At 45.6% G+C, this 25,536-nt stretch overlaps 1 protein-coding gene across 2 annotated transcripts in view; it reads left to right on the top strand.

The window, feature by feature from the left end:
• The first annotated feature begins 499 nt into the window (after nt 1-499).
• The window catches only part of KCND3 (potassium voltage-gated channel subfamily D member 3), a 121,896-nt gene continuing 96,859 nt past the window's right edge, over nt 500-25,536 (top strand). For both annotated transcript variants that reach the window (XM_072844712.1, XM_072844713.1), the window contains exon 1: nt 500-1,608. In XM_072844712.1, coding sequence (XP_072700813.1) covers nt 500-1,608 — 1,109 coding nt within the window. The remainder of the gene's footprint in view (nt 1,609-25,536) is intronic.

Genomic DNA, 25,536 nt, shown 5'->3' on the forward strand with positions numbered 1-25,536 from the left:
TCCAGTCGTGGCTTTTCACGGCATACGATTTCATTGGGTGAACTGCAGGCTGATTTCACTGGAGTTCCCAGCTCTTTCTTGACAGCTGTAGTTAAACTGATGAGCACATGAGGCTTACACCTGGGGAATTATGGATTAGTCTTGTTTGTAAGGAAGCAAATATAAATTAGTGTGTTTATGCTACTTTTAAAATGCTTTTAATGAGGAATCATTTGCTATTCAAAATTTCAATCTATAATAATGCCATAACCCCGCTGAGCTGATTATCATGTGCCTTGTTTAACATCATTCTTCAAATGGGAGATGAGGGCAAGCCAGTTGTTTAAATTCTCGTGTACGTACTGGTATCTGACTCTTTAACACCATGGGGCGAGACACCCCGCTTGACTGTGTGTTGTGTTTTTGTTTTGTTCTGTATTTTAGATGGAACTGATCTGACTTCCAACAGGTCTCAGGAGCAGCCTAACTGTCTTCTCCAGTAACAAGGCCTGGGGTCATCATGGCAGCAGGAGTAGCAGCATGGCTGCCCTTTGCCAGGGCAGCCGCCATAGGATGGATGCCAGTGGCCAACTGTCCCATGCCACTGGCTCCAACGGAGAAAAACAAGAGGCAGGATGAGCTGATCATTCTCAATGTGAGTGGCAGGCGTTTCCAGACCTGGAGGACTACACTGGAGAGATACCCGGACACTCTCCTGGGCAGCACCGAGAAGGAGTTCTTCTTCAACGAAGACACTAAGGAGTACTTCTTTGACCGGGACCCTGAGGTCTTTAGGTGCATCTTAAATTTTTATAGAACTGGCAAGCTGCACTATCCCAGGTACGAGTGCATCTCTGCTTATGACGAAGAGCTTGCCTTCTATGGGATCCTCCCTGAAATCATTGGGGACTGCTGCTATGAAGAGTACAAAGACAGAAAGCGGGAAAACGCGGAGCGGCTGATGGATGACAATGACTCAGAAAACAACCAAGAAGGGTCCATGCCATCCCTGAGCTTCCGGCAGACCATGTGGCGAGCCTTCGAGAACCCCCACACCAGCACCTTAGCCTTAGTCTTTTACTATGTCACCGGTTTCTTTATTGCTGTCTCTGTGATCACTAATGTCGTGGAAACTGTCCCTTGTGGCACGGTGCCTGGAAACAAGGAGCTTCCATGTGGGGAAAGATATGCTGTGGCTTTCTTTTGCTTGGACACGGCTTGCGTGATGATTTTCACGGTTGAGTATCTGTTGAGACTCTTTGCGGCCCCAAGTCGCTACAGATTCATTAGAAGTGTGATGAGCATCATTGACGTGGTGGCCATCATGCCGTACTACATTGGCTTGGTGATGACCAACAATGAGGATGTCAGCGGAGCCTTTGTGACACTAAGGGTTTTTAGGGTTTTCAGGATTTTCAAGTTCTCTCGCCATTCCCAAGGCTTAAGAATCTTGGGCTACACTTTGAAGAGCTGTGCCTCTGAGCTTGGCTTTCTTCTCTTTTCCCTCACTATGGCAATCATCATCTTTGCAACTGTGATGTTTTATGCAGAGAAAGGGTCCTCGGCAAGCAAATTCACCAGTATTCCTGCTTCCTTTTGGTACACTATTGTAACCATGACAACACTGGGGTGAGTATTACTTTTTCTTTTACTGAGCAGCAGGCAAGCATGTACTAGGAGCTTGACTTCAGTTACTCCTAAGCATTTTCCTGGGTGCATGTTTGACAAGGGGCTGGAACTGTTAAGGGCTGGATTGTTCTTTGCCTTACAACTTCTGCAATTTATGCTTATGTGAAGTTGTCTAAAACAGAAAAAGCACTTACACCCACTTGACAAATGCTTGGCACAATGGTAAATGAGTGCAGGAGGAGCAAGGCTGTGGAGTAGCAGGTCCTGTTTCGCACTCCTTCTGCAGGAGAGAAAAGTTAACATGAGTGCAAGGGAGCTGGCAACTACAGCTTATGTTTTTTGCAGACACTCATTTGAGCCATAGATTTTACACAAGGTTGCTGGTGTATGTGTTGTCTCTTTTCGCGATGTCGGTCATTGTTTCTTCACTTGACGTGCCAGGAATTATAGATTTGCTGAATTCAAATGGATATTGTGGGCCACTATACTCCTGAAAATACTCAGTGATCTCCAGGACATGATCTGCTTTTTTACTTAATTGAGCAGGATGCAGGCTTCTTGTCTGTGTTTAGTTGTGAGCTGAAGAAATAATACAAGTATGCTATAGCAGTTGCAGTAGAATTTCAAACATTCCCATGGACAGGTACAAAGATAATGATATCAAAGCAAAGGAAATGTAGCCTGGAGGGCATTTTTTTCCCTTATATTTCATTTCTGTCTTACAGATGTTTCTACTGAGATTATAGATTTGAGCTTCCGTTGCTCTGAACTAAAACCTTTGTAAGCAGAATGACCAAGCCCTCACCCCGACGGGGTTATGTAAAAGAAAGCAGGCATCACAGGCTGCTGCTTCAGGCAGTCACGAAGTTATGATCGGATGCAATCTCTTCATTCCACACATCAGAGCAATATACTAAGTTTGCAGTTACTTTGCAAAGAGTTTTCCCACGAGAGTTCACACAGTTTAATATTCAGATGTAGACAAGTCTCATTCTTGTAATACGGTGACCACTTTTTCTCTAAACTGCTTTTGATTTTAAACACTTCTCTGTGCCTATTATACATGAACAGGCTCACAGTAGCTCTTTTAAATTATTAAAATCATAATTCAGCTGTCAGAAAGGCGCAGAATCTGAGCATATGACAACTGGAAGTCTGAATTTCTTCATTAACTGAAAATGTAGATGTTTGTCATAGTCACCAAAAGGTCTCTTTTTCCTCCTTTTTCGACATCTAAGCAAAATTTGCAAGTTTGTGTGGCAAAAGCGAAGGTCCTTACCCTGGAAAAGAAGTCAGTGCTTGCTTAGAAATCAAAGCTGGGCTTTAGATCCCAGCACTCCCCCACCCTGTGGTCCAGCTTTCCGTACTCTGGCTGGTCCATAGTGGTCGGTTCTCACCATCGTATCTGAGCAGCTTCAGAGGGACACCTGTCCTGGGTGGCTTCTTCGCGCATCCTCTCCGCAAGGGGGAAATGCATGAAAATGCAGTTCTGTTGTCGGGTTTCTGTTTAACAATGATTGCAGCTATCTCTCTATCTACACACGCTTGTGCACATTGACACATACGTTGTTGTATCTTTGTGACAGGAAAGTTGGGGTCAAGGCAATGTTCAGCGTTGCTTGGGAACAAACGCTCTTTGTGAAATACATGCAGGATGTGCTGTAGTGCAATTAAGTCTCTATTCCCGTCAGTGCAGTGACTTGGTCTTGTTCTCTTTCCTTTCTGAACGCATGGATAGACAAACCAGAGTGCTCCTGAGGACTTTAAAGTGTTCTCAATATGTTGTAATCACAGAAATTATAGATGAATGAGTGCCTTTAATGAGTTGACAAGAATTTTTAAAATTATGCATTTAAACACGGCTTTGTAAGAGTTCATTGGAAAGGGACCTATAAAATGCTGTCAAAGCTTTAAAGCTTAAACTTCTAGTATTACTGATTTGAGATTTTTGTTGCAGAATTTTAATTACAATAGGTATCTCTAGCAAATAGTCTATCAGCCAAGTTTAGCATCATATCACAGACTTACAAGAAACTCAGAAACCTTGATAACAGCAGACCCTGAAGAGCCCCTGTGCTCTCTAACACCTATCTGCCGACGACCCCATTCAGCAGGAACCTAGCGCTTCCTTATCCAAGCACCCAAAGTCAAACACTCTCCACTGGCTTGCCCAAAACCTGTGCTAGAAAGAGAAGTTGCTACTGTGAGCCATAAAAACCTAAGTCCTGCCAGACCAGCTCCGCAGAGCCCTGGCCTCGGAGGGGCACTTTCCGGGCTCGCTGGAGGAGCTGGTCAGGACGGCGGTGGGGTCCCAGCTGCGCGGGTGCAGGGACAGCACTGGGGGAGCAAGGTGCCGGCGGTGCCAGGTCCTTGGCTCGTGCAACAGCTCTTACCCACGGCTGGGCATCATGGCACAGAAATCCGTGAACTCTAGAAACGAAACTTTAGGCACCAGGTCATTTCCACCTTCCTGACTCCCACCATGTGGTGTGGGTGGCTACCGTCCCCTGGCCCCCTTCATTTCCCCATAAAACTTTTCAGGTTTGGCAAATTGGCATTTTCATACAATATTTCATATACATCTCTCTTCAGAAATCATTTCAATATGTTTGGAAGGATCTTGTTACTAATGAGAGTACTGGCAATTCCTATTGCACAGACGTTGCCAAAAATGCAGCCAAAGTCTCTAACGTGCTTCTTAATACACCAGACTTTGCCTAGTTAATGGTTGCCAGGTCACTGCTTGCATTTCAGCAATGCTCCGACCTTTTATAAGTATCTTAAATATTTTCTGCCATTTGCCTTTAAAAATTCAGCCAGCATTTAAAACAAGGAATTATAAAGCACAATGGCTTTTAACTCAAATCCACATATGTATGTATTTTTTGTTTTGAACACCGAAACATTTAAATCCGGATAAGTGAACATTTCTGGAATTCCACCGCTGCTTGTGATAGAGTGCTTTATAAGTGTGATTTGGAACTTGCAGGATAACTTTTCCCATGTTGTTAAGACATTAAAAAATTAGCTCCATTTTATATAAAAGGGAAAGTTTACTTACTACAAACAAACAAGGTTAGTGTTAGGAAACCATTAACTCTCCCACTGTACTGTATGTCAGCTGCTGTTATTCCAGATTGCTAAGTATCTTTAGGATACAATTGAATTTCCAGATTGACCCATAAATGAACAGCAATAAAAATGCATTTCTTCTTGAAGGTGAAGTACTGCATAAAATAGAGTAAGTGCTGCTTTTGGTGGGGTTACTATGCAAATCAGTTTTGAGAAATCCAGGACAACTTGCAAGCTCCTTAGGTAGTCAACAACCCAAGGAGATAGGTACAACAATTTTTCTGGAATGGGAAACAAAGCAAAGGAATTAAATTATACTGACCCTGCATCTTTGATCCCTCTGCTGTGCTCATCAGCCCTGGTTTAACAGAGGCTGTTTTTAATTTAGCACGATTTAAATTTTGCTCAGGAGGTTTTATAATGAAAGCATTATTCTTGGGTGCATCTTAAATCAATCTGAATTACTGAAACAAGTATTCAAAATTAATTCAAAATCAGCTATCCAATTCATGCAGAAACATTTTTCTCAAGAGGCCAACAGCTACCCATCTTCTCTCCTGCCCTTGTCTAAAACACCGATACAATACGTGCGAGCTTTGCCAGCACCCTCTCTTTGTTCTGCAGGAGGTTTAGACCCCCAGGACCCCCCACCTCAGCAGCGCTTGCGCTGCCGAAAGCGGCGGAGGAGCTCAGGGCTGGTTCCCATTGTTCGCATTCATGCCCCTCTCTTGGTTTTTAGCTGACTTGATACGCAAGAGCCTTCAGTTTTGCATCCATATAGAGACAGTTTAATTATCATAAATTTTGTTACCTTGTTACCAGCGTGTTGGTTTTATTTACTTTTAAATAGCATTTGGTTCTGGATGGGGCAGCCTCATGTTCCTCTGCCCATCAGCATGCATCACAAACACGGCCGCGGTATGAGACCTCTCTCACGCTACTAAACCCCACACCGTTTTTGCCCAGAGCGCATATTTTTTCTAAGCTTTTTATAGCTGTTTTCGTTTCACCTGACAACAGCAGTATGTTTCAGACTCTCGGGCAGCATCTGCGACCTGCAGCGTAGGCAGCAAATTGTAGTTGTGAAAATGTCGGTGCCACGTCTGCTGCACCGTCCTGGGGCACGGAGGGGCTCCTGAGGGCCCTGCAGAGCATCGCAGCCGGGCTCCCCGCCGTGCCCCGGCCTGGGGGACGCCAGAGCCGAGCACCGGCACCTCGAGCAGGCGGCGTCAGCACCCCGATCCCCGCCACAGCTGGCAGCAGAGAAGGGTGAAAGACCTGCAGTGTGCCCCGGAGGGAACCGGCACGGAGATCTTTGGGCCATTTGTGTCAAGGAACCAGCAATACCGCAGCCCAAGGAACAGAGGTCGTTGATGGATTTCATTCTGGTTTGAGCTTAGGGATATGCTGTGTGATTTTCTGTTGCCTAACGAAGGCTGAGCTCCCACAGCTCGCCGCCCTCGGGGTGGTCCTAGGAGAATCTGTCTTCTGTCTGACTGTCTCCCTTACAACTTGCAAGAACATAATGGTTTCAAGATCGCTAGCCCTCTTTCAGAGTCGGCTGCACTGGTCAATGAGTTTGAACGCTACACATCAGTGCACTTGGACAACACAGTCCTATCTATAGAATTCATTTAAGGAACCAGGTTAACGCTAGGAAGTCAACAAAACAGATGTGCTGGCCTGGTTATGTCAACAGCCTGATCTGGAGCAAGATCTGAGATTTCTTGCAGTTTTCATTAGCCGAGTGCTTAGAGAGCCGGGATTTGGGGGGTCGGGGTCTATTTTGGTCTGTCTTGGTTCAAGCTGGTACGCTGTGGTTCTGCAAAACGTGGGTCAGAGAGAGCGCGGGAGAACTGACGCCCGATCAACCCCTCTGAAAGAAACATCATTCTTTGTTTTGCTTATTTCTTGGGCTTTCTTTTTTATTGGTATTCAGTCATGGACAAGAAAGGGGATGAAATTTAAGTAGTGAGATAGCATGTGGAACACTTGCTGCCAAACTGTTGACAGCCGGGCTTGCATGAACTTACTGGATACTGACTGCGTTTCTTGCAAGTGCTGCCAGCTACCGTGTGACCAGAGATCTCTTTGCAGTTATTTCTCCAATGCAAAGTACTGAAACCACTCAAGCTGATAGTAACCTTCATTCACCCTCCTTCATGCAAACTAAGAGGAGTTTGCAAAGCAAGGAAAATAATAAATCATCTCTGGAGCGCTGCCATTCCCGGCTTCTCCGGAAAGATTGCCGTTTGGCCCAGTAATCATATTGTGTGTGTCAGTACTTCAGTAACTGCCATTAAACTGAATCAGAAAAATTGCTTTAATAGAAACACTACTTTGCATATTTAACATCGTCGATGGAAAGATGGATGAGATGTGGGATATTTCCTTTGTAAAGCAAGGTGCTAAAATTCCATCACTCTCGCCATTTCCCACACAGTCAACAATTCTTATATCCACAGGCCAAAGAACTGCTTGAATTTAATCTACAGAAGGTCCAATCAAACAATGAATCGATGGAGCTACACAAAGAAGCCATTTTCTTGAGCTTTCATTCTCTTGACTCTAGCTTCATCTTATACAAAATGTGTATCAATTTTCTTCTCCTAATGGACTTACAGATATTGTGTGCGAAATGTCTTTGTATCAGAAACTACAGCTGGAACCTTTTCCCTTCCCTATCTTGATGTAAATCTCAGGCAAGCATCTCATTTTTGAGCTATTTGTATTCACCAGAACCCCAAAAGTATTAAAATACCTTTATTCATTCCCAGAGCACTTGGAATTAACTCGATTTTTCTCTCTCTTAAAATAAAATAAATTTATCTGTCCTTAGGCTTTTTGTGGCTTTGGATATTTGTAATGATTGCACATATGTGCAAACACACCATTTTTAATGCACAAGACAAAATAACTTTCCTTTAAGGTAAACTCGTTGAGTGAGAAGTGAATTATTTTGAATAAGGCCAAGTAATGGTACTGGCTAAAATTACAATGTGCCTGCTAAATTTACCAATGGAAACCTTGGCAGAGATGCATCTATAGCAACTGATTTAAGACATTTTTCTAAGCTCTTCTTCCTTTTTTTTCCCCCTTTCTTTCTAGCCTGCACCACAGTAAGTGCCTGAGAAATACAGATTAAAGATAACATTGTATTTTCATTGGAGATGAAGGGAAGTGATTGGCTTGCTGACGGGATCTGAGCTATTTTTAGTCTCATAAAATGATAATTTCGTAACAGCACTGACCCAGTAAAAGTAATTAGTTTACAGAGATCAGCTGAAAACCAGGGACAGAGTAGCCACTGTCAGTGGGAAAGCAGGGAAAGGGGAGGTGAAGTTAAAGACCCTGCAACAAATTAGCCAAGACTAATTACGTGTCTTAGCTGATTACAGCCATGCAGTCCGAATCAGTTTTCAGCGTGAATTGCGGAGCAGAGGCGAGCACAGAGGGAGTTTCTGAGCGAGCCGTGCCTCTGCAGCCCCTCCGGCCCGCCGTTATCCTCTCCCCGCACGGCTGCCAACAACCGCCCTCGCTCGCTACGGGTGACGCCTGCACATCACCTCCGTACCGAGGCGTTCGCACCTGGCACGGATTTAGCACAGGGCACCTAAAATATGAAATGAAACTCCTGCCCCACTTTAATATTAGGAAAAAAATATGAGACATTTTTATTGCAATTTCTTAAGGGATCTGCGCGTTCTGGGTGGCTGAAGCCAGGATGTGGGAGTACCCGTGACCTGAAGCAGCTTACTTCTAGGCTGTAGAGGAGTGTCCCAAGCACTGTAGTGGGATCACCTCATTAAAAAAAAAAAAAAAACCTACACAAAAGTGTAAGATAAACAGAGAAACCTTTGTCAGCTTAGCGTCAACCAGCATTCTTCCCTGCCACCCATCACACTTCCAGCTGGACTCGAATCTCGGGTACCACGGCACTCTCAGTGAACATTAACACTGTAATTCAGTACGGTTTCAGTGGAAGCCGTGTACTATTTGCATTTAAGGCAGGCCATGTCTTCCTACCCTTCATTCCAGTCCATGCAGAAGAACACAAGGATGGAGCTGCCAAAGCGTGTTCTCAGAGGACATAGCAGGTTTATTTATTTTTAACGTAGCACAAGCCTCAGAAATGGCGATAGCCGAACCTAGCAGCTCCTTTTTGCGCTACCCATGGAAGCACTCTGGCAATGTGCTTTTGTGCATGACCCTGGCAGTCAGAGGACCCATGGGTTGGCCCCGGCTGCCTCTCAGGGCTCACCGGAGGGTGCTGGCAGCCACAGCGATATCCCATGGTGAGCATCACGGCTCAGGAGAAGTTGAAGAAGAAAAGAGCTACAATTAGGTCATTTCTCCATTGCTCTCCCACTCTCACTGCTTCGACATCCAGCACAGAAATTTTTTTTTCTGCCAAATTCCACCACATCCACTGTGAATTTATTACTATTTTCCTTTGGCGCAGGCAGACTGCTGGATGTTTTTCCTGCGGACCAGGAAGACAGGCAGGGTTCAGCTGAGCTCTGCCTTCTCCTGGACAGGCAATGCCTGCAGAAACAGATTGTGCCTATTTAACTATTTACCACTGCTACATTAGAGCACATTCAAGGGCTGTAATTCACCTCTTAAAATTACAAGTAAGCGTGGAAGAGTTATTTTAAAATCAATATCTAAGAGAATGCCATTGTTCCAACATTAAAACCTGCTGGGAAATTACTAGGAGGCATGTGGCAAGTCAAATCACTGCCTGCCAGAGGAAGAAACAATTCATTACTCCTTTAAAAGGTACAAGTCTTTACTGGCTTTTCGTTCTGGTTTGCAGCCTCAGAAATTACGCTGGAGCGTCTGGCTCTTTCTTTCCCTCATTCTTTCGTGATTTCACTCTTTTGTCCTGGCTCTACATTGTGGACTTTTCCTTACTTTCTGCACGGGGCCGTGAGGGGTTCGGGTCTGGGGCCGAGCGCTGCGATGGCATTGTCACTGCTGTCGCTCCTCCTGACGGAGGGTGGCACTTTGCCTATGAATTATCTCTCACCTATAAAAGCATCTGCAACAACAACAAAACCAAAATGGGCAGCCACTCAAAGTCATTTTCCGAGCGGGCTCTTCGCCGCTCGGGTTCAGGAGAGCCACTGAGAGATCGCCTGGGGAAGCCTACTGCTTTAATCTTGGCCTGCCATCTGCAGCAAAATTAAAACACAGATCAGCTTTAGCTTTTTGCCTTCAGGACTTTGCGAAATTTGGCTGACGTACATCCCCAGAAAGCCCTTGAGAAGGATTGTTTGCTTCTGAAGAGAGTAGTCCTGCGGAACCAGGCTACGGGCCCCGGAAGCCTAAGCTTAAACAGAGAGGCAGAGGTCTCAGTGCAACTGTGCAGTGGAGTCTCCCAATAACAAGGTCAAGTAATAAGTCTTACACGTACGGAGGGAAGCAGCCGCTGTTACTGAACGTGCGCCATGTACGGGTTTGCTGAGCGCTCGTGCAGCAGCCCGACAGAAATAACACCCTGGCACCCACCACCCTCGCCCAGCCTGCCTTGCAGCAGGCAGGAGCAAAAGCCGCTGGGTTCACTTCTAACAGCTCCTGTTAATCAAACAGCACGTCCTCAACGTTGTGAAGCACCCTTAGCTTTTTACTACGGGTAATTATTTTTCACGTACTTATTGCTTTATTCTTTCTGCACATGTGACTCCCCTTTGCCATCTAAAAGACACAAACTGCTGCTGTTTTTCTCATCTTGCCTGTAGACACAGGGTTTCACATGAGATGTGAAAACAGCAGATAATAAAATCTTGAGTCAGTTTGAGCCTTTAATATTTAAATGCACAGCCTTGACATAACAAGATTTCACCCCACAACCAGACAGCCCCTTTATTTCTTCTCTATACTAAAGAAAACACTTCTCACTATTATGTAATTCTGCTTATTTTCTCACCCAGTTGCCACAATCCTCACTTCCATGTCTGTAGGCTCTACGTGCACTTTTGGGGTGTAATTTGGAGACAACACTTCATCAACAGTACACACTTTTTTCTATATTTGTATGACCCGGAGCACAACGGAGCCATCCTCCTTAAATATTCATTACAGTCACTATGATAAGAACAAAAATAGCACTTTATTTTTCAATTGAAAAGGATAATGCAAGCCAGCTATTCTTGCAACCTAATGCTTGGCAGAAGTAAGCTATCTTCAAAAGGAAAGCTAAAAGGAGAGAAAGCTGCTCCGAGCTGCTTTCTCCCAGGGTCCAGCTGCATCAGTCTCTCCGGTTGGATCAGGAATGCTCTTTGAAAGCAAACTCAGGCGTCCTGTCCGTACTGCAGCTTGGCTCGCAGTGCAAAGAGGTTTCAGAGCATGCAAACTGCATTCCTTCTGGAGGAAACACGGCTGGAAGATGCACTCCAGGAATGCACCTGATGTGCTCTTACTGCTAATGGACGTGCAGTCCATGGACCAGACGAGGACTAGTCTAAAATTAATCCTCCCCGAGAAGTGGACAGTAGGGATGCTTGGTCCCCTGCACCAGCTCAGCTCCTGTTCAGCTGCACTGCCTGCTAATGCAGGTATAAACTTACTCTTTCCCTGCAATTGATTTCAGAACTCAGTCTCAGTTATAATCCTGTTTTAGTGTCTTTTGAGGTTTACATAGTTTCTTGGCCTTTTGTCATCAATATTAAACTGAGAAAAGCTCCAATTGCTTCTTTCTGCCTCTTCAGAGGGAAGATAGGAGTAGGCTGTTGTCGATTTAACAGACTCTGACACCTCCGTTACTCCACTGCATGAGAGCCTTTTTCTAGTAATCAGTGTCTGAAATGAGTAGAAACAGGGCTTAAATTTACCACTTTGAACATGAATCAATGAAGCATTATTGCCAGCACACATCCTTCACTGTCACACATTTCAGTTGTGCTGTTGGTTCGGGAAGATTTAAAACCCCGTCTCCCACCCAGCTTTGCACCTGTGAGATATCCTTTTTATCAAGCTCACTCTCTGATCTCTGCATAATTAACCAAAATATGAAATCCCTAGCTTCTGCCGTGCATGTGTGTGCTTTAAAACTTCCTGCAAGACCACTAGATTGTGTACAGATGGGCAATCACGGTCAGCTCACAGGAGGCAATCACAACTTTTACTTGGTGCCTCTTTCGTTCTCCTGCCTACTTACATCTGCCTAACCGTCTGTTCATCAATCCAGGGAGCATCCATCATGTAATAGGATGAGTCCTACTGAGTCAGACACTCTGCTTCAGTTCATGAAATGAGTTGGCATGATATTCTAGCCTTGGCACGCTAGATGCAAAAAGACTTCAGCCCTTTTAGATATTTTTCTGCTACAGAGGAATAGCAGGCCAGATCAAATAATAGAAACATTCATTCAGCAAGGCAGCTGTTGAATGAAAATATGCAAAACAGATGAAATTAGGTAAAAGTCATCTCTCTGGCTAAGGGTCAAAACAAGTAGTAAGCTGGGCTGAAGGGATACAAGATTTTGGGCTGCAGAGGGCTGAGCAGGATGAATTCCACCACTAATGAGCTTAGTGAATAAGCTCATTACCTAACGAGCTCAATTGAACAAGCTTGATTTCCAGCCTAGGGAAAGCCTTCTGAATAGATAAAGCATAGGTAAACAGCTCCATCAGTTTACACGCAGAAGACATATCTGTAGCTCGAGAGCAAAGTCTCGGTCATTGTCAGATTCTTTCCTGAAGGTGTAGGTGTCAGGATGGATCAGAAAAGCAACAAACGGTAGAGGCTCTTTTCCAGTTTTGACCTTTCTTTACAAATTCTGATACCAACAAAGACGCACACCAACATGACTTGTTAAAACACACACGTCCCAATAACTTTCCTTTGGCATTAACATAGGACTGTTCTACCCTCTGTGTAAGACATCACAGAGCTGGACGCAGTAACCTCCAGAGGTCCCTTCTGACCAAAATTATTCTATACGGTATGAAAAAATGCTCCCGAAATGGCACATCTCTGTGGATCTCCATCGGAAACCCCAACCTTGCTTTTGTGGCCTGGGAAAATAGGTCAGATGAGATGCCGGTTTAGAGGTCTTGCCAAATGTCCCAAAGGAAATCGCAGATCCACACTGTCTTGTGGACAATTTATTGCCCAGAAAGGTAGGAGTCTTGAAGTAGCTAGTCTGTAAGGAATGCTCCATCACGTACCCACATGCTGTTTAGCATAGTTTTCAATTCTGGTGGCTTGGAAGTGAAAGGAGAAAATGAGATTTCAGAAAAGGAGGAGAGATCTACAGATGTTGAAAGAAAAATCTTTAAATCTCGATTTTGTCTTCTACAGAGTAACACTTGCATTTAGTTTTACCATTTTTTTCTTAGATTTTCAGTGGATACTGAAGTATTGTTTAAACTGCTCAGCTCCTATAGCTGTGCCACTCTCAGACACTGCCACTGTCCATCCTTGGTCTGGTATCGTCTGAGCAGAGCTAAAAAATGTCTGAAGAGGAAAAGGAAAGGAAAATGTCTGAACTTTGCAGTAAAAAATAACTGCTCATTTGGGGGGAGATCAAGATTTTTAGGAGAAAACAGGTGTTCAGTCTTTAAAAATATGTATATTTAAACCTAAGCATGCATGCCCTCAAGTGCACATCACAGGGTAAATAAACATGCACACAGCTCGCTTGTGCATGTCAGTCTATATTCACGACTGCAGCATGAAAGCCTGGCACCAAACGTACTGTGAACTGAAAATGAATGTCAGCAGCTTTTATGATTCACTTTTTGTCAGAAACAAAGGAGGCGTCCGAGGCTGCCTCGTTAGCTGTGTCCGGGGGGGTTCGTTTGCTGCCGCAGCACATCAGACCCGCTATTCAGGCAAGGCTGTGCTGTGTGCGTCCTTCCAGGACCGCTTTATCGACAGCTTTGACAGCCCCTTGCAATTTCATCTATGTAAATAATTGTTAATGGCTCTGCCCACTCTGATCACAATGCGTATCGGGAGTAACTTCATTACAGTCAGTGAGTCACACCAGTGAAAAACGAGTGTCACTGACAGCTAAACTGGGCTCTGTGGATTTGAATAGGTCGGGGTGTAATTTGGGAGACATGTTATGCACTACTTTTATGGGAAAGTCATTATGGCAAGAGATGCCTTCTGGTGTCAGGTCCTCCACAGAGCCGTATCTCATCTTTCATGTTTATCAGTGCTTTCCTAGACATCGCCTGAAGAGCGGCGATTTCCAGCTCGCAGTACTAGATGCGCTATAGTTAAGGCACTTAAGAAAACTGTTGGATAGAATTTGTGTGCAGCCATTAATAACTGCTTCCCTGGCAATATCAAAACAGAGCGGGCAGACAGCGCATCTACTACCTATAGCCCTTGACTATACAATAAATTAAATCCACCCATTAAATCACCACAAACTGAGAGAAGGGGCATTTATCTGAACATCTGCGCGTAGTGAATGCTTTATCTGCAATGTGAAATACTTGTGATGAAAACTATTGGTGACCAAAAGCAAGTCAGATGAGGGTTTGTGGAATTTTGTAGGAAATAAGCATAACTCACGCACCCTGCGCTCGGAGCAGCGATTTCAGAGGACGTGCAAGCAGACAAGTGAAACGTCCAGCCGCAGCGGCGTGCCGACGGCCACACAAGGCACCACACAACTGTTAGGCAGCAACAGCGCTTTTGCTGAACTTGGGTTACAGCGTCAGACAGCTTAACGCAAATGAATGCCGATAGTATTAGTGCAACACAGCAAAGGAGCAGGAGTTACCTGGCAGTGCTAGTTGAGTATCTCGGGGTAGAAGTGGGCAGGCAGCTTCCCTTTACCTCGGTGTGTCCATTTAATTGATTACTCTTAGCTTGTTCTGAACCTCATTGCTGGATTTTACAGAAAGATCCTCCTCTTTCTCTAAAGGTCATCATCACATTTGAGACAGGGTACCATAAAACACGTTGTAGAAGTAGGTCTTGTGTCCCGCATTTCTGGACAATGTTTCTCCCTCATGAGCTGTCACAGTGGCTTAGCGTAATGGGCTTCTGAAGGCCAGGTATAACTGCCAAGGGACAAGGTGAAGGGGTTTTTAGACAGCTGCAACCATTTTCCTCCCCCAGTCCTATCACCAGGGAAAGATATAAATGAAAGTGCAACAGCATCTTTGCTTCTGTGCAAGCTCTCACTATGACTCAGGACAAAAGGCTTCATGTGAGCAAGGCAAAACTATAACTTTGTGCTTCCCATAGCAACCTTCGGCAGGCGTTTGGGAAGGACCTGATAACCGTTTGTCAATTAGCTGTATGAATCTCTGTGCCGGGATTCTCAAAGTCAAGTGAGACTTAGATTCCACCTCTGGCTGTGAAATGACAGAGATCCAGAGTTTTCTTCACTGTGCTCTGCTCTTCCAGACACCCCAAAGCAGTTGCCAACCACTGGGCAACGAACTTTATAGATGGAAAAAACTCTGATGCACTGAATCCCCAGCTATCTGGAGTTTAATCGGGTAAATATGCACAGTCAGATGTCCCTCTCGTCCCACACTTGGATCGCTCCGGTTCCAATTCTGCTGCAAGACAGGCAGCGTCTGCACCGCACAGCTGACAGGCCAGAGGTCCAGAGAGAGGTGACCCGGCAGTGGTCGTACAGTAAGTGTGTCGGTAATCAGCTCAAATGGCTTACTTCCGAACGTGCAATGCAATCTAAATAAAATATCAAAGAACTCGATCTCCTCTCACAGATAAAAGGAGAGAATGGTGGAAAAAATCACACAGAATTTCAGATGACAGAGTAAAAGATGTTCCACAGGTCTATGTTTTCCTGCTTTATAGGGAAAGACCGAAAATGATTTAGCAAAATGCAAACAGAAGTCGTTTCTTTCCCAGACGCTGATTTATTACTTAATACTAAAATACTATAAATAACAAATCTGCAGAATCATCTAGCCAAGAAGCATATGCATGCACGTGAAGAAACACATACACCTCTCGCCAGGCTCTGCCGAAAGGTTGCCGTGAGCTCAGCCGGCGGATGGGCTGTTTCCGCTGGTGTCAGTGAATCGGCGAAGCAGTTATGACTTTTCCATGCCTGCCTCACCTATCACGTGCTTGCAAGTATTTCTGTCACTGCACTGGCCTTTCCTCATATTAAACTTTGCCTATAGTTTGTCAATTTTAATAGATTATAGCTATACATTTTGCCAGAAGAAAAACCAGTCCATCTGCGCACCACAGAGTACTTTGAATTAGGATGAAGTCGGATGTCCGTGGCTCAGGCACTTGGGCATTCCTCAAAATTTTACCCAGCAACTTACTAAAGTGGAATATATGTATTTTGTGACAAGTACTGCCACGCTGTACGTAAAATGTTAAATAGCAGCAAAATCAGTCCATTTAAGTTACAATATAATGTAAGGGTTTGAGCTTTAACTATATAATCCATTTTAAAGTACTCTTGGATATGCTGTTCTATGTAAAATTAGATTTTTAGCAAAACCTGGCCTACAAAACATAGCCCAAATACTTAGCATAACAAAATGTGATCATAGGAGTCAGTTTGCCATCTAAGATGCAATGCATCCTGCGCATCTTTTTTTTCACTTATCTTTCAAATGCAATTTTCTGTCCCGCTCTGCTGAAGACCAGGTTAAATCAATAAAATAAAAATAGCATTGTAATATTATATCTTGTGGCAAAAGACTAACGTCGCTTCTAGTCAGTAGCCGTAAAAGTGATGAACCCAAACCAGATTTCACATGAGCATGCAGGTCTTTGACTGTCTTCATCACTGCCCGACTACGGAATAAGGGACTGAACCCCACTGACACCAGACCCCACCTTCAGCAGTTCCAGATCTGTCACGCTACCTTGTCCACAGAGGAAAATCACTTCATCAAGAGCGACCACATCTCCAAATACAGAATAGTGATTTTAAGTAGTTTTAATTGCATTTTCATCCATTTCAGAAGCGTTTCTTGGTTTTCTTAAATAACGTGATCTTTCACGAAATGGAGTATCTGTGTCCCCCTCAGCTGTAAACCAGACTGTTCACACACACAGCGCGAGATGTTTCCAACCACAGGAAAATAAAGAACGGTCATTTAAAAATACAGATTAATAGGAACTCTGAAGAACATTTGTGTAGCTCTGCTCAAGCCACCTGTAAGTCCAGGAGAAAAAAACCCCCTCAAGCCACCTGTAAGTCCAGGAGAAAAAAACCCCCAAATCTCGAACTGATTGGAAAGACTTTTCCTGTGAGATGTTTGAGCATCTTATGAGCACACCAGCGTTGCGGCTGACAGCGTGCCTGGGCCGCGCTGCTCCGAGAGGCAGAGGGAATAACAACAAATGCAACAAATCACCTACTTAGTCAGCGGGCAGAGTCCAGCCTCGGAATTTAAAAACAATCACTCTGCCTAATCGTTATTCATTGCCTATTTTTCCCTTGTACAGCTCTGCCACTGGTTAATAAAATACCACAAGATGACTGTCCACTTTAAGCGATTACATGCAAGACGCATAATGCAGTAGTGGGAGCCCACGCCATGAACACTTCCACAACACAGGAATAAGGGGTAAATTTCTTGACCTTTCCATGGAAACATGGTGAAGAAAAGAAATCAAGTGGGCAGAAGTCACAGGCCACAGCCCAGTGCATGGCGTGGGCTCAGGAGACATCTTAAAATCTGCCATCTGCAATTTTGAATCCCATGAATACCGTGAGTGTATCCTTCGCCATAACCCTACACACATCCAGCCGGGAGTAAATCAGATTGAGTGGGTATGAAAAAGATTCTTGAGGATTGTGTGCAAGATGGGAAAAGCAATGGCATGGAATAGCCCTCGGGCCAGTCGGGGTCAGCTGCCCTGGCTGTGCCCACTCCCAGCTTCTTGTGCACCCAGCAGAGCATGGGAAGCTGAAAAGTCCTTGACCAGTGTAGACATGACTTAGCAACAACTAAACCATCGGTGTGCTATCACATTATTCTCATACTACATCCAAAACACAGCACTATATTAGCTACTGGGAAGAAAATTAACTCTATCCCAGACGAAACCAGGACAAGCAATCACACCGCTATATATGATAAAACGTAACCATAAAAGACTGAAGGCCTGACTGATTGGGCATTGATGCAAAGTGATTTTTAAATGTTACCATCCAGATATGGTAGACAATAATATCCCTCTTGCAAAAAACCAGTACTGAGCGGTAGAAAACAAAACCCAGTACGGAACCTGGTCTAGGGGAAGGTGTCCCTGCCCATGGCAGGAGGGTTGGAACTAGATGGTTGTTAAGGTCCCTTCCAACCCAAACCATTCTATGATCCTATGATAAGGCAGCCCTGAGGAAAGACATAGCAGGAGCTCAGGTCTCTCTCCTCTGCCTAGCAGAGCTCATCATTTCCAAACTGTTTTCCTTTCTCGGTGTTCAAACTTCTGCATAATTCAAGAGGAGTTCGGTACGTGCTGTTAGATAGGGCTGTGTCTGAGAAGCTGCAGCAGAGGATGTGCATCCACAGTCAGAGGTACAACGGGACTTACATATATTTTGCCCCTCTCTCATTTCTCAAAAGTATCCATATGTGGACTTTACAATAAAATTATCATTTTTTTAGTGCATAGACACGTCCAAAAATTGCTCTTCATGTGCTGATACACTCAGCTAAAGTTGATCTGAGACTAGTCAGCATAAGAGAGGAAGTCAATGCCCTTTTGGAGATACGTGTCCTGGGCAATACTTTTCTAGTCTGTATGGACCGATGTGCAACTGCACAATCTGAATCCTGGTCTAATTATACACATGAAACATGTCAAGCATCACAAGGAGTGGTAGGAAATGAAGTCTAAAACTTCAGAGATTAGGTTGATGAAGAGATTGTATGCAGCTGTCAATTAAAGTCCTCTTCCTTCTCAGCAAGTGCCCCCCGTGGTCGCAGATCACTCGCAGGATACGCCACGCCTGACAGCAGCGTTGCAAGGAGTATTCTCTGAACCAAAGGGATATTGGCTTTATGCCCACTGTGAATAATGGGCTTTGTCAGGAATGATCTATTTAAAAACCAAGCACTACTCAGGGTTGTCTTTCAGACATACGCGACCATTTACAAGGTATCACATTAGCGGTGCCGAGGGCTGGGGCTCCCAGCGAGGCTGCGGTCCCACACAGAGACGGTGAGGTCTGCCCTCAGCTTGCGGCCGTGGTCCCCGGCCGGTCTGGGGACAGCAAGTGAGCGGAGGGCAGGACATGCCACCCCAGACACGGGCACGGGTCTGCATGGCAGAACCTGCAAGTCCCCACGCTGTCATCAGCTTTCCCATAGACGTGGAGAACGGGGACACAGTACAAGAGCATAAGTGGTTAAATGTAAATTGCTTATTTCCTTCCCAAAAGCCTTTTACTGCAAGTGACAACGGGTATCATACGCAGTCCTCGTCCACCCTATCCTCAGCACAAAGACGGGAGCTGCCTAGCAGGGAGGGGCAGGGGGGGCACGGTTCAAGACCACTTGTCTCCTGTCCCATCGAGGTATTTGCTCGTGCCATTTGCTCGGTATTTGCAAGCTTAGGGGGTTAATTACTAAGCCTAAAAGACTCTTTCTTAGGGACCTAGGGAAGAAAAGAGCTGCTAAGGGCCAGTTATTTCTGCTGCCTCTCCTGCCGCTTTTTTTTCGTATTATGCATCCTCCCAAAATTTTTTTATTATTATTTTTCTTCCGAGTCAATTCTGCTTTCCTCTCCCTTACCAGCGCAGTGATTTTGTGCTTCTGTTTAGGGACTGTTTTAGAAAGAGGGGAAGAGGGGCAGTGCCTGTGCCGCAGCCACGGTAGGCGACCCGAGTGCGAAGCTGTCTCACAACTCCACTGCTACCGCAGCTGCGGTGCTGCCGAGTCTGTAACCCCGTGACAGCTCTGTGGAGCAAACAGCTGGTGTCTGAGGTGATTTCGGTGACGTGAGATGCTTTCAGAGACTAATGTTCTCCCAGCTCACTATTGACACATGGGACAGGTAAATGAGATTTACTTTGGCATCTCATTCACTTCTCAATCCATCTTCTCTAGTGCTTTTCTCCCCTCCAGCCTGTACATGGAAAGGTCAATCAGTTTAATTGCAGATGTTAGACACATACGTGCCATTTACAGATCCGCTAAGTCTGCTCAGGCAACTGGAACTTTGTTGCACACTCCCACTGCTTTTTGCCCTGAATATAATAGCAACAGGTTTCTTACTGCAGCAAAGAAACGTCCCCATGTGGTCACTGGACTGATAACAAAAGAAATAAATAACTGAAGAGCAGTGAGTTTTAATGACGTTTCTGCAGCTTCACCAAGACTGTCAGAATATGCTACAAATATTTATTAAAGTTCACTGCCTTCCTAAATAGACATCGACATCTCCATTTTACAGATGTAAAATCCAAGTCAGCAAACAACTGACCTTCTCCTACACAAACCATACAATAACGAATTCCTTGCTCCCGTTTTGGGGCAGCAGCACATCTTTCTCAGTGGAGCGGGGGAACCCGTGCAGTCCCCCAGACCATCACCTCTACCAGAACAGCGATAGCACGGTACTCTGAAGGCAGCTTGGATCAAATCATTCTCTGTTCCTTTGAAGACCCTGACTTCCACAGAAGGTGACCAGAACGGGTCCCCTCCTGCAGACAGGCGAGGGGTGGCACTGAGATTTTCTGACGTTTGTTCAGAGTCAGCCCGGCACTTTTCCACCCGTAGTTTTCTTGCTAATTGCTGTAACATCACCCCAGAAGAAAATTCTGCGGACAAGGCGGGTAGTTTTGACGCCTGTCATTTCTCTCCACAGCACGGTTGTGTTCGGTACTCCCACATTCAAGACCCTTTGAAAAGCAGAGGCACAAATCCATTAAGGGGCTATAAATGGTCAACTGAGACTGGCGTGCCGTTTCTATCCCTTTAGAGAAACCCACAAAATTCTACAGGGGTCAAAACAAACGCACAAATACACAAACAAGCAGTAGCTGCCTTAGTCTTCGGCAATGATTTTGTAGTGTGTTCCAGGAACTCGTACTGCAGTATAAACTTCACTTTGAAATAAAGGACACTTTACGATTTTTAATTGCATCCTAACCTTTCATTAATTGGGCTTTATGCAGCGAGCAACATCACAATAATAGGTCTGCAACCTCTGCGCAGAATGCAAATGGGCCACAAGCAGGGGAGGGCACCTGAGCACGCCAGGCCCCCAGCCGCCATGGGAGCTGATGGACTCATCCAGCACGGCAGAGACTTCCCAGTTATCCCCTGGCCTTTGTTTCACCGGAATTACTTTCAAAACAAGCGACATCTGAAAAGCACTCCCCACACACCACAAATTTTGGCATTCACTCATCAGAGGGGCACACAACAGCTCTAGAAAGTGATGGCTTTCGGCAGCTCTGAAAAGTCACATTTAAAATTTATTTCCATAATAATGAGTCTAGTGAACAATTTTGCCAGAAAGATTTATTTGCGTACCTCACATTTATGTTTTCATGTAATTTCTGAACTTCCCATAAACAATGGATTTTACGGCTAATAAAAGTAATAATCCCAAGGGCAGTAACTTTGTCGATGGCTTCGGCTGCACACGCGCAGTCTGCCCGCACCTCTGCCACAACGCCCGAGGGACCGATCCTGCAGGATGCTCAGCACGGCCCTGGCCATGTCTGGAGCTCTCCTGTCGCTGCCGCAATGCACAGAACCCGCAGGATACGGCCATAAAGCGTGAACTCAGGGCTTGAAAGACGCAGACCCTGTCTTCGGTGAGAGGAGGGCGAACGCAAGCTAGACAGGCTCTCCCCACGAAGCACAGGGATGGCCTCTCACGCCTGTGCCTCGGAAGGGCTTTTACAGCTACGGGGGACAGCTAATCACAGTCTCAAAGCCAGATTTCCTCTCTCGTTTTTGCCAGGGCTCAGGCTTCTCAGCCCCAGCTTTAGGAGCAAAATTTGGCTTTCTTCCTGGCCATGTCGGTCTTCCTCCTTCTCGTGCCTTACGCCTTGCAACCCCGCCACAAAGCCCTGCAGCGGCAGCTGAGCAGCCCTTTGCCGGGGGCAAGCGCAGCCGCAGGAGCCCCGCTCGGGAGCGGAAAGCCCCCGGCGCAGCCAAGCGCGGGGCTGCGGGAGCAGCTGGGGCGCGGGACCCCGCCTTGCCGCAGCAGCGCGGGGAGCCCACGCAAACCCCTCTGCTCTGCGGCGCGAGGAGGAGCTGGGAGAAAATCCAGATCCTGTACGTGCCCTGTGCACAGGGGCAGGCTTTGCTCCCAGATTTTAAGGCCGAGGTTCTCAAGGCCGCCAGGAGAGCCCAGCTCTCTGGGGTAGTTCTGCAGCTCTCCTCCTGCGACCCTCCCCAAAACGTGGCTGCGGGCAGGGCGAGGGCCCTGGCTCCGGCTGCGCAGAGGGCTGCGGAGGGGCCACAGCACCTGAGACCTCTCCCCTCCTCTCCCCGCAGCGAGCTGCCTGGAAATATTTCCCAGCAGAAACTTCGTTGTCTCTTGGGAATTACAATGCCATTTGTTCTAATTCTTGTTGACATTTCATTTCACACGCTATTAAATGAACCCCTTCAGAAGGATGAAACAGAAATTTGCTTTAGAAGAGAGAAAAATAATGTCTGCTTTAGGACAAAACAAGCTCATGATTTATTTTTCTGATATAGTGAACATATATGGCGCAAAGCAGCCAGCCAGCCTTAAACAGTACTGCTCTATTGTACATAACGCCGTACTTGGTGACTATGGCAGCAAAGGCACTAACGTAACGCCACGTGCTTCTATTATTATTGCAATTTTTAAACCCGTCGTAGTATTTCTAACTGAACTAATCTTTCCCTTTGTTTGTAAGTAGAGTTGAAATGCTTTCTGTAAATAACCCGTTTTGTATCTGCAATAATACGATACTGGATCACGGAAGGACAAGTGTAAGGGAACTTAAATGAATCATTTTTTATTTGACCAATTTAGCAATGACATATTATATCAATCACTTCTGTGCTGGGTCTGTAGAGTAAGCAGATATCCTGACACATTTTATACCTTTCTTTGAACAATATAAAATGACCTTAGGAGATGGAACAAGTTGCTAAAGGTAGCTATGAATCTCTTTTACTGGTGGCATGGAGCAAGGAGGGAGAGGGACGTCCCGGCCCAGGCAGCCTGGGGCAGAAGGACCCGTGGGGACGGTGGCTCCGAGAGCACCGCAAGGGACGGCCACTGCTGGGGGGACCACAGCTTTGGTGGGGTCATACCCAGAGAAAAACCATGAACTGATGTGAGCAGAGCTGGAAAATACAGCAGTAAGAACGGCTACTCTAAAAACACAGCTCCCTCCTGCTTTCCACGGGCCTTGACTCCCAACGTGCTACATTTATCTTCTGTGGTGATTAAAGCTCAGCAAAGTCATTAATACTGAGACTTTCCTCACTGTATCACGTTAAGAAATAGACTTTCTTACTTAAAGAAAAGAACCCCCTTTTTCCCTTCTAAAGCTGCTTTCATAGGGGAAGTGTAATAATGAAAAATGCTGCAAAGGAGTCCATTTGTATATGGCTAATCAACAATTTAACGAATGCTGTACAAATACAATTTATGGGGATGAACGAAGGCCGTTATTTGCAGAAATGACACAAGTTCACGACGGCCACGCATCAAAGCACTTTGCAGGGAAGTGTCCCACAGCGTTGCCCTGTGGGCTGCAAACCTGGGGAGGAACCGAGCCGTATTCTCCCCATCCAGTACCTGGCCAAAGCGAGGGGCGGAGGGACAGACGCACAGCCCGACCGGCCGAGCTGCCGGCAGGACTGCTGCTCTTCTAGCCCAGTACCTGACTCCAGCTGCCAAGAAACGCTAGAAACTACCGTGGGGAAAAATTCTTTCGAAACAAGGAAGAATTTTGAGGATGATGTGAACTTCTACTTTCTCAATTTTTAAACTAGGATTATGTCATATAATATCCTTAAAGATATTCCCCAGGGCCAGTCCCTTTTACAGTGAATAATATCTAATCACCCAGTCTTCCCATATAACATACTACCGCCTTCTAAATTTGTCGATCTAATTAGCTCTTTCCCCTAACACTCAGTATGATTAAATCTGTATTAAAACTTTCTGTGCAGCACAAGAGCAGACACACCTGAGCATTTTCTAAATTTAGCAGAGGACAATATTTAATGGGTTATTTTTAAGGGATGCTGGAATTGCTGCATAAATTAATTCTGATTTGAATTTCCTCAGCCACCTCATTTTTTCCTCAGCTCCCTTAAATTGTATATCAAGCAGATTAGAAAGAATAATGGAGAAACCTACCTGGTACCATCCATCAAGTATCTTTCAGAACTAAATTAACAATGAGCACTTTATGCAAAAAGAGGAGGAAGAAACTGGCTTTCTTTATACTCCAGCTTCATCATTTTATCCGATGTGTCAGACTAGACACATTCGGACTCATCTCGCAGTTTCCATGCGGTTTAAACAGGGCAAACATAAGGGCTGGAAACAATTCCTGAGGATTTTCATAACTTGCATTTAATCCAAATTTTAGGAAGATTTGCATGTATTTGGGGGAATTAAAAGGCCCGTTTGTGCACTGTGGAGCAACAACCTGATCTCCTTTTCACAGACCGCAGCACAGTTGCTGTTGATATGCACCGTCAACACAGCACAAATCTTTAATGGGTTCTGCAGAATGGATTCTCTGCAGACTGCACGCGCGAAGGCAAAGCCGCTTGCCCCGGCAGCCTCGCCAGCCTGTGCCCCGCTCGGCATCCGGGTGCGAAGCCACGTGCTCCAGGGAACCTGATTTTCTTCTTCCTCCACTCAAATCGTGGGGACTCCTCGGGGCTCAGCTCTGCAGCCCCAGAGGAGATGGGGGATGCCGGGCACGGCACTGGGAAATGCAGCCTCTGCACCTCTCAAAAGAGCGGAGCAAGAACTTCCCCTGCATTCTACCAGCTCCACCACCCGACAGGGAAAACCGGCTCTGTTCTCTTTCCCAAAGCCCAGGAGATGCTGAAATTTTCCCTAAAGCTACAGGCTTAGGAAGCAGAGACTATGGGGTTGTCCAAGTCGTGCAGAAGCACGGGGTAAGAGGACTGTGGCAGATGTTCCCCACCAAGGAGATCTCCTCTTAGAGCAACCCGACTGCGTCAGATGCAAGCGCTGAGCTGTCTGAGCCTCGGAGAACAGGAGTGACTCAGGGCTGCTTCCTGAGCTTAGGAGAGAATTTAAATTGCTCAGCGCAACTGGCAACTGAAGAGGCAAAGCAGGAAGGATGGAAGACCTGACAGTATCAGCTCCAAGAAAAAAGGGTAAAAGTCTGTGATGGGATCTCTTCCAAATCCTTTCACTGTCATTCATTAGGCAGGTAGATGGGAAACCATGCTGGTGTTGCTGGGGGCTCTCGACTGCCTTCAGAAAACGCCACAAAAGTCTTCGCCTGCCTCTAATTGGAACACTTTCTGTTGCCCATGCAGGAATTTATCTGAATCGTGTTGTGAGGGCTGAAAGGCGGTTCTTGGCCCATTTAACTATACATCCACCTCTTTCATTAGAGTCCACTGGCAGAAAGATAACCAATTCCATCTTCATAATTACAAAGACATCCACAGCAGGAGACAATAAGGTTGTTTCTTACGGAGGATTTGAATTACTTCAATTATCATGTCTGAAGCCTCCTATTCAGGGAAGCGTGAGGTTTGGGAATACTTTAGAGCAATCAATTGTGCCTGATTGGTTATATTCAATAAAACTAGATGGGAGAATCTTTTTTTGTTCCCTTTAGGCAATACAAGCTCAAAGACTTGTAAAATTTCTGTGCCCCTTTCAGGGCTGTCACTTGAACAAAACAAAGGCACGAGCTGGAGGAAGGAGGAACTAATA

Source organism: Ciconia boyciana, chromosome 23 (assembly GCF_034638445.1).
Source record: "Ciconia boyciana chromosome 23, ASM3463844v1, whole genome shotgun sequence".
NCBI classification, from domain to species: Eukaryota; Metazoa; Chordata; class Aves; order Ciconiiformes; family Ciconiidae; genus Ciconia; species Ciconia boyciana.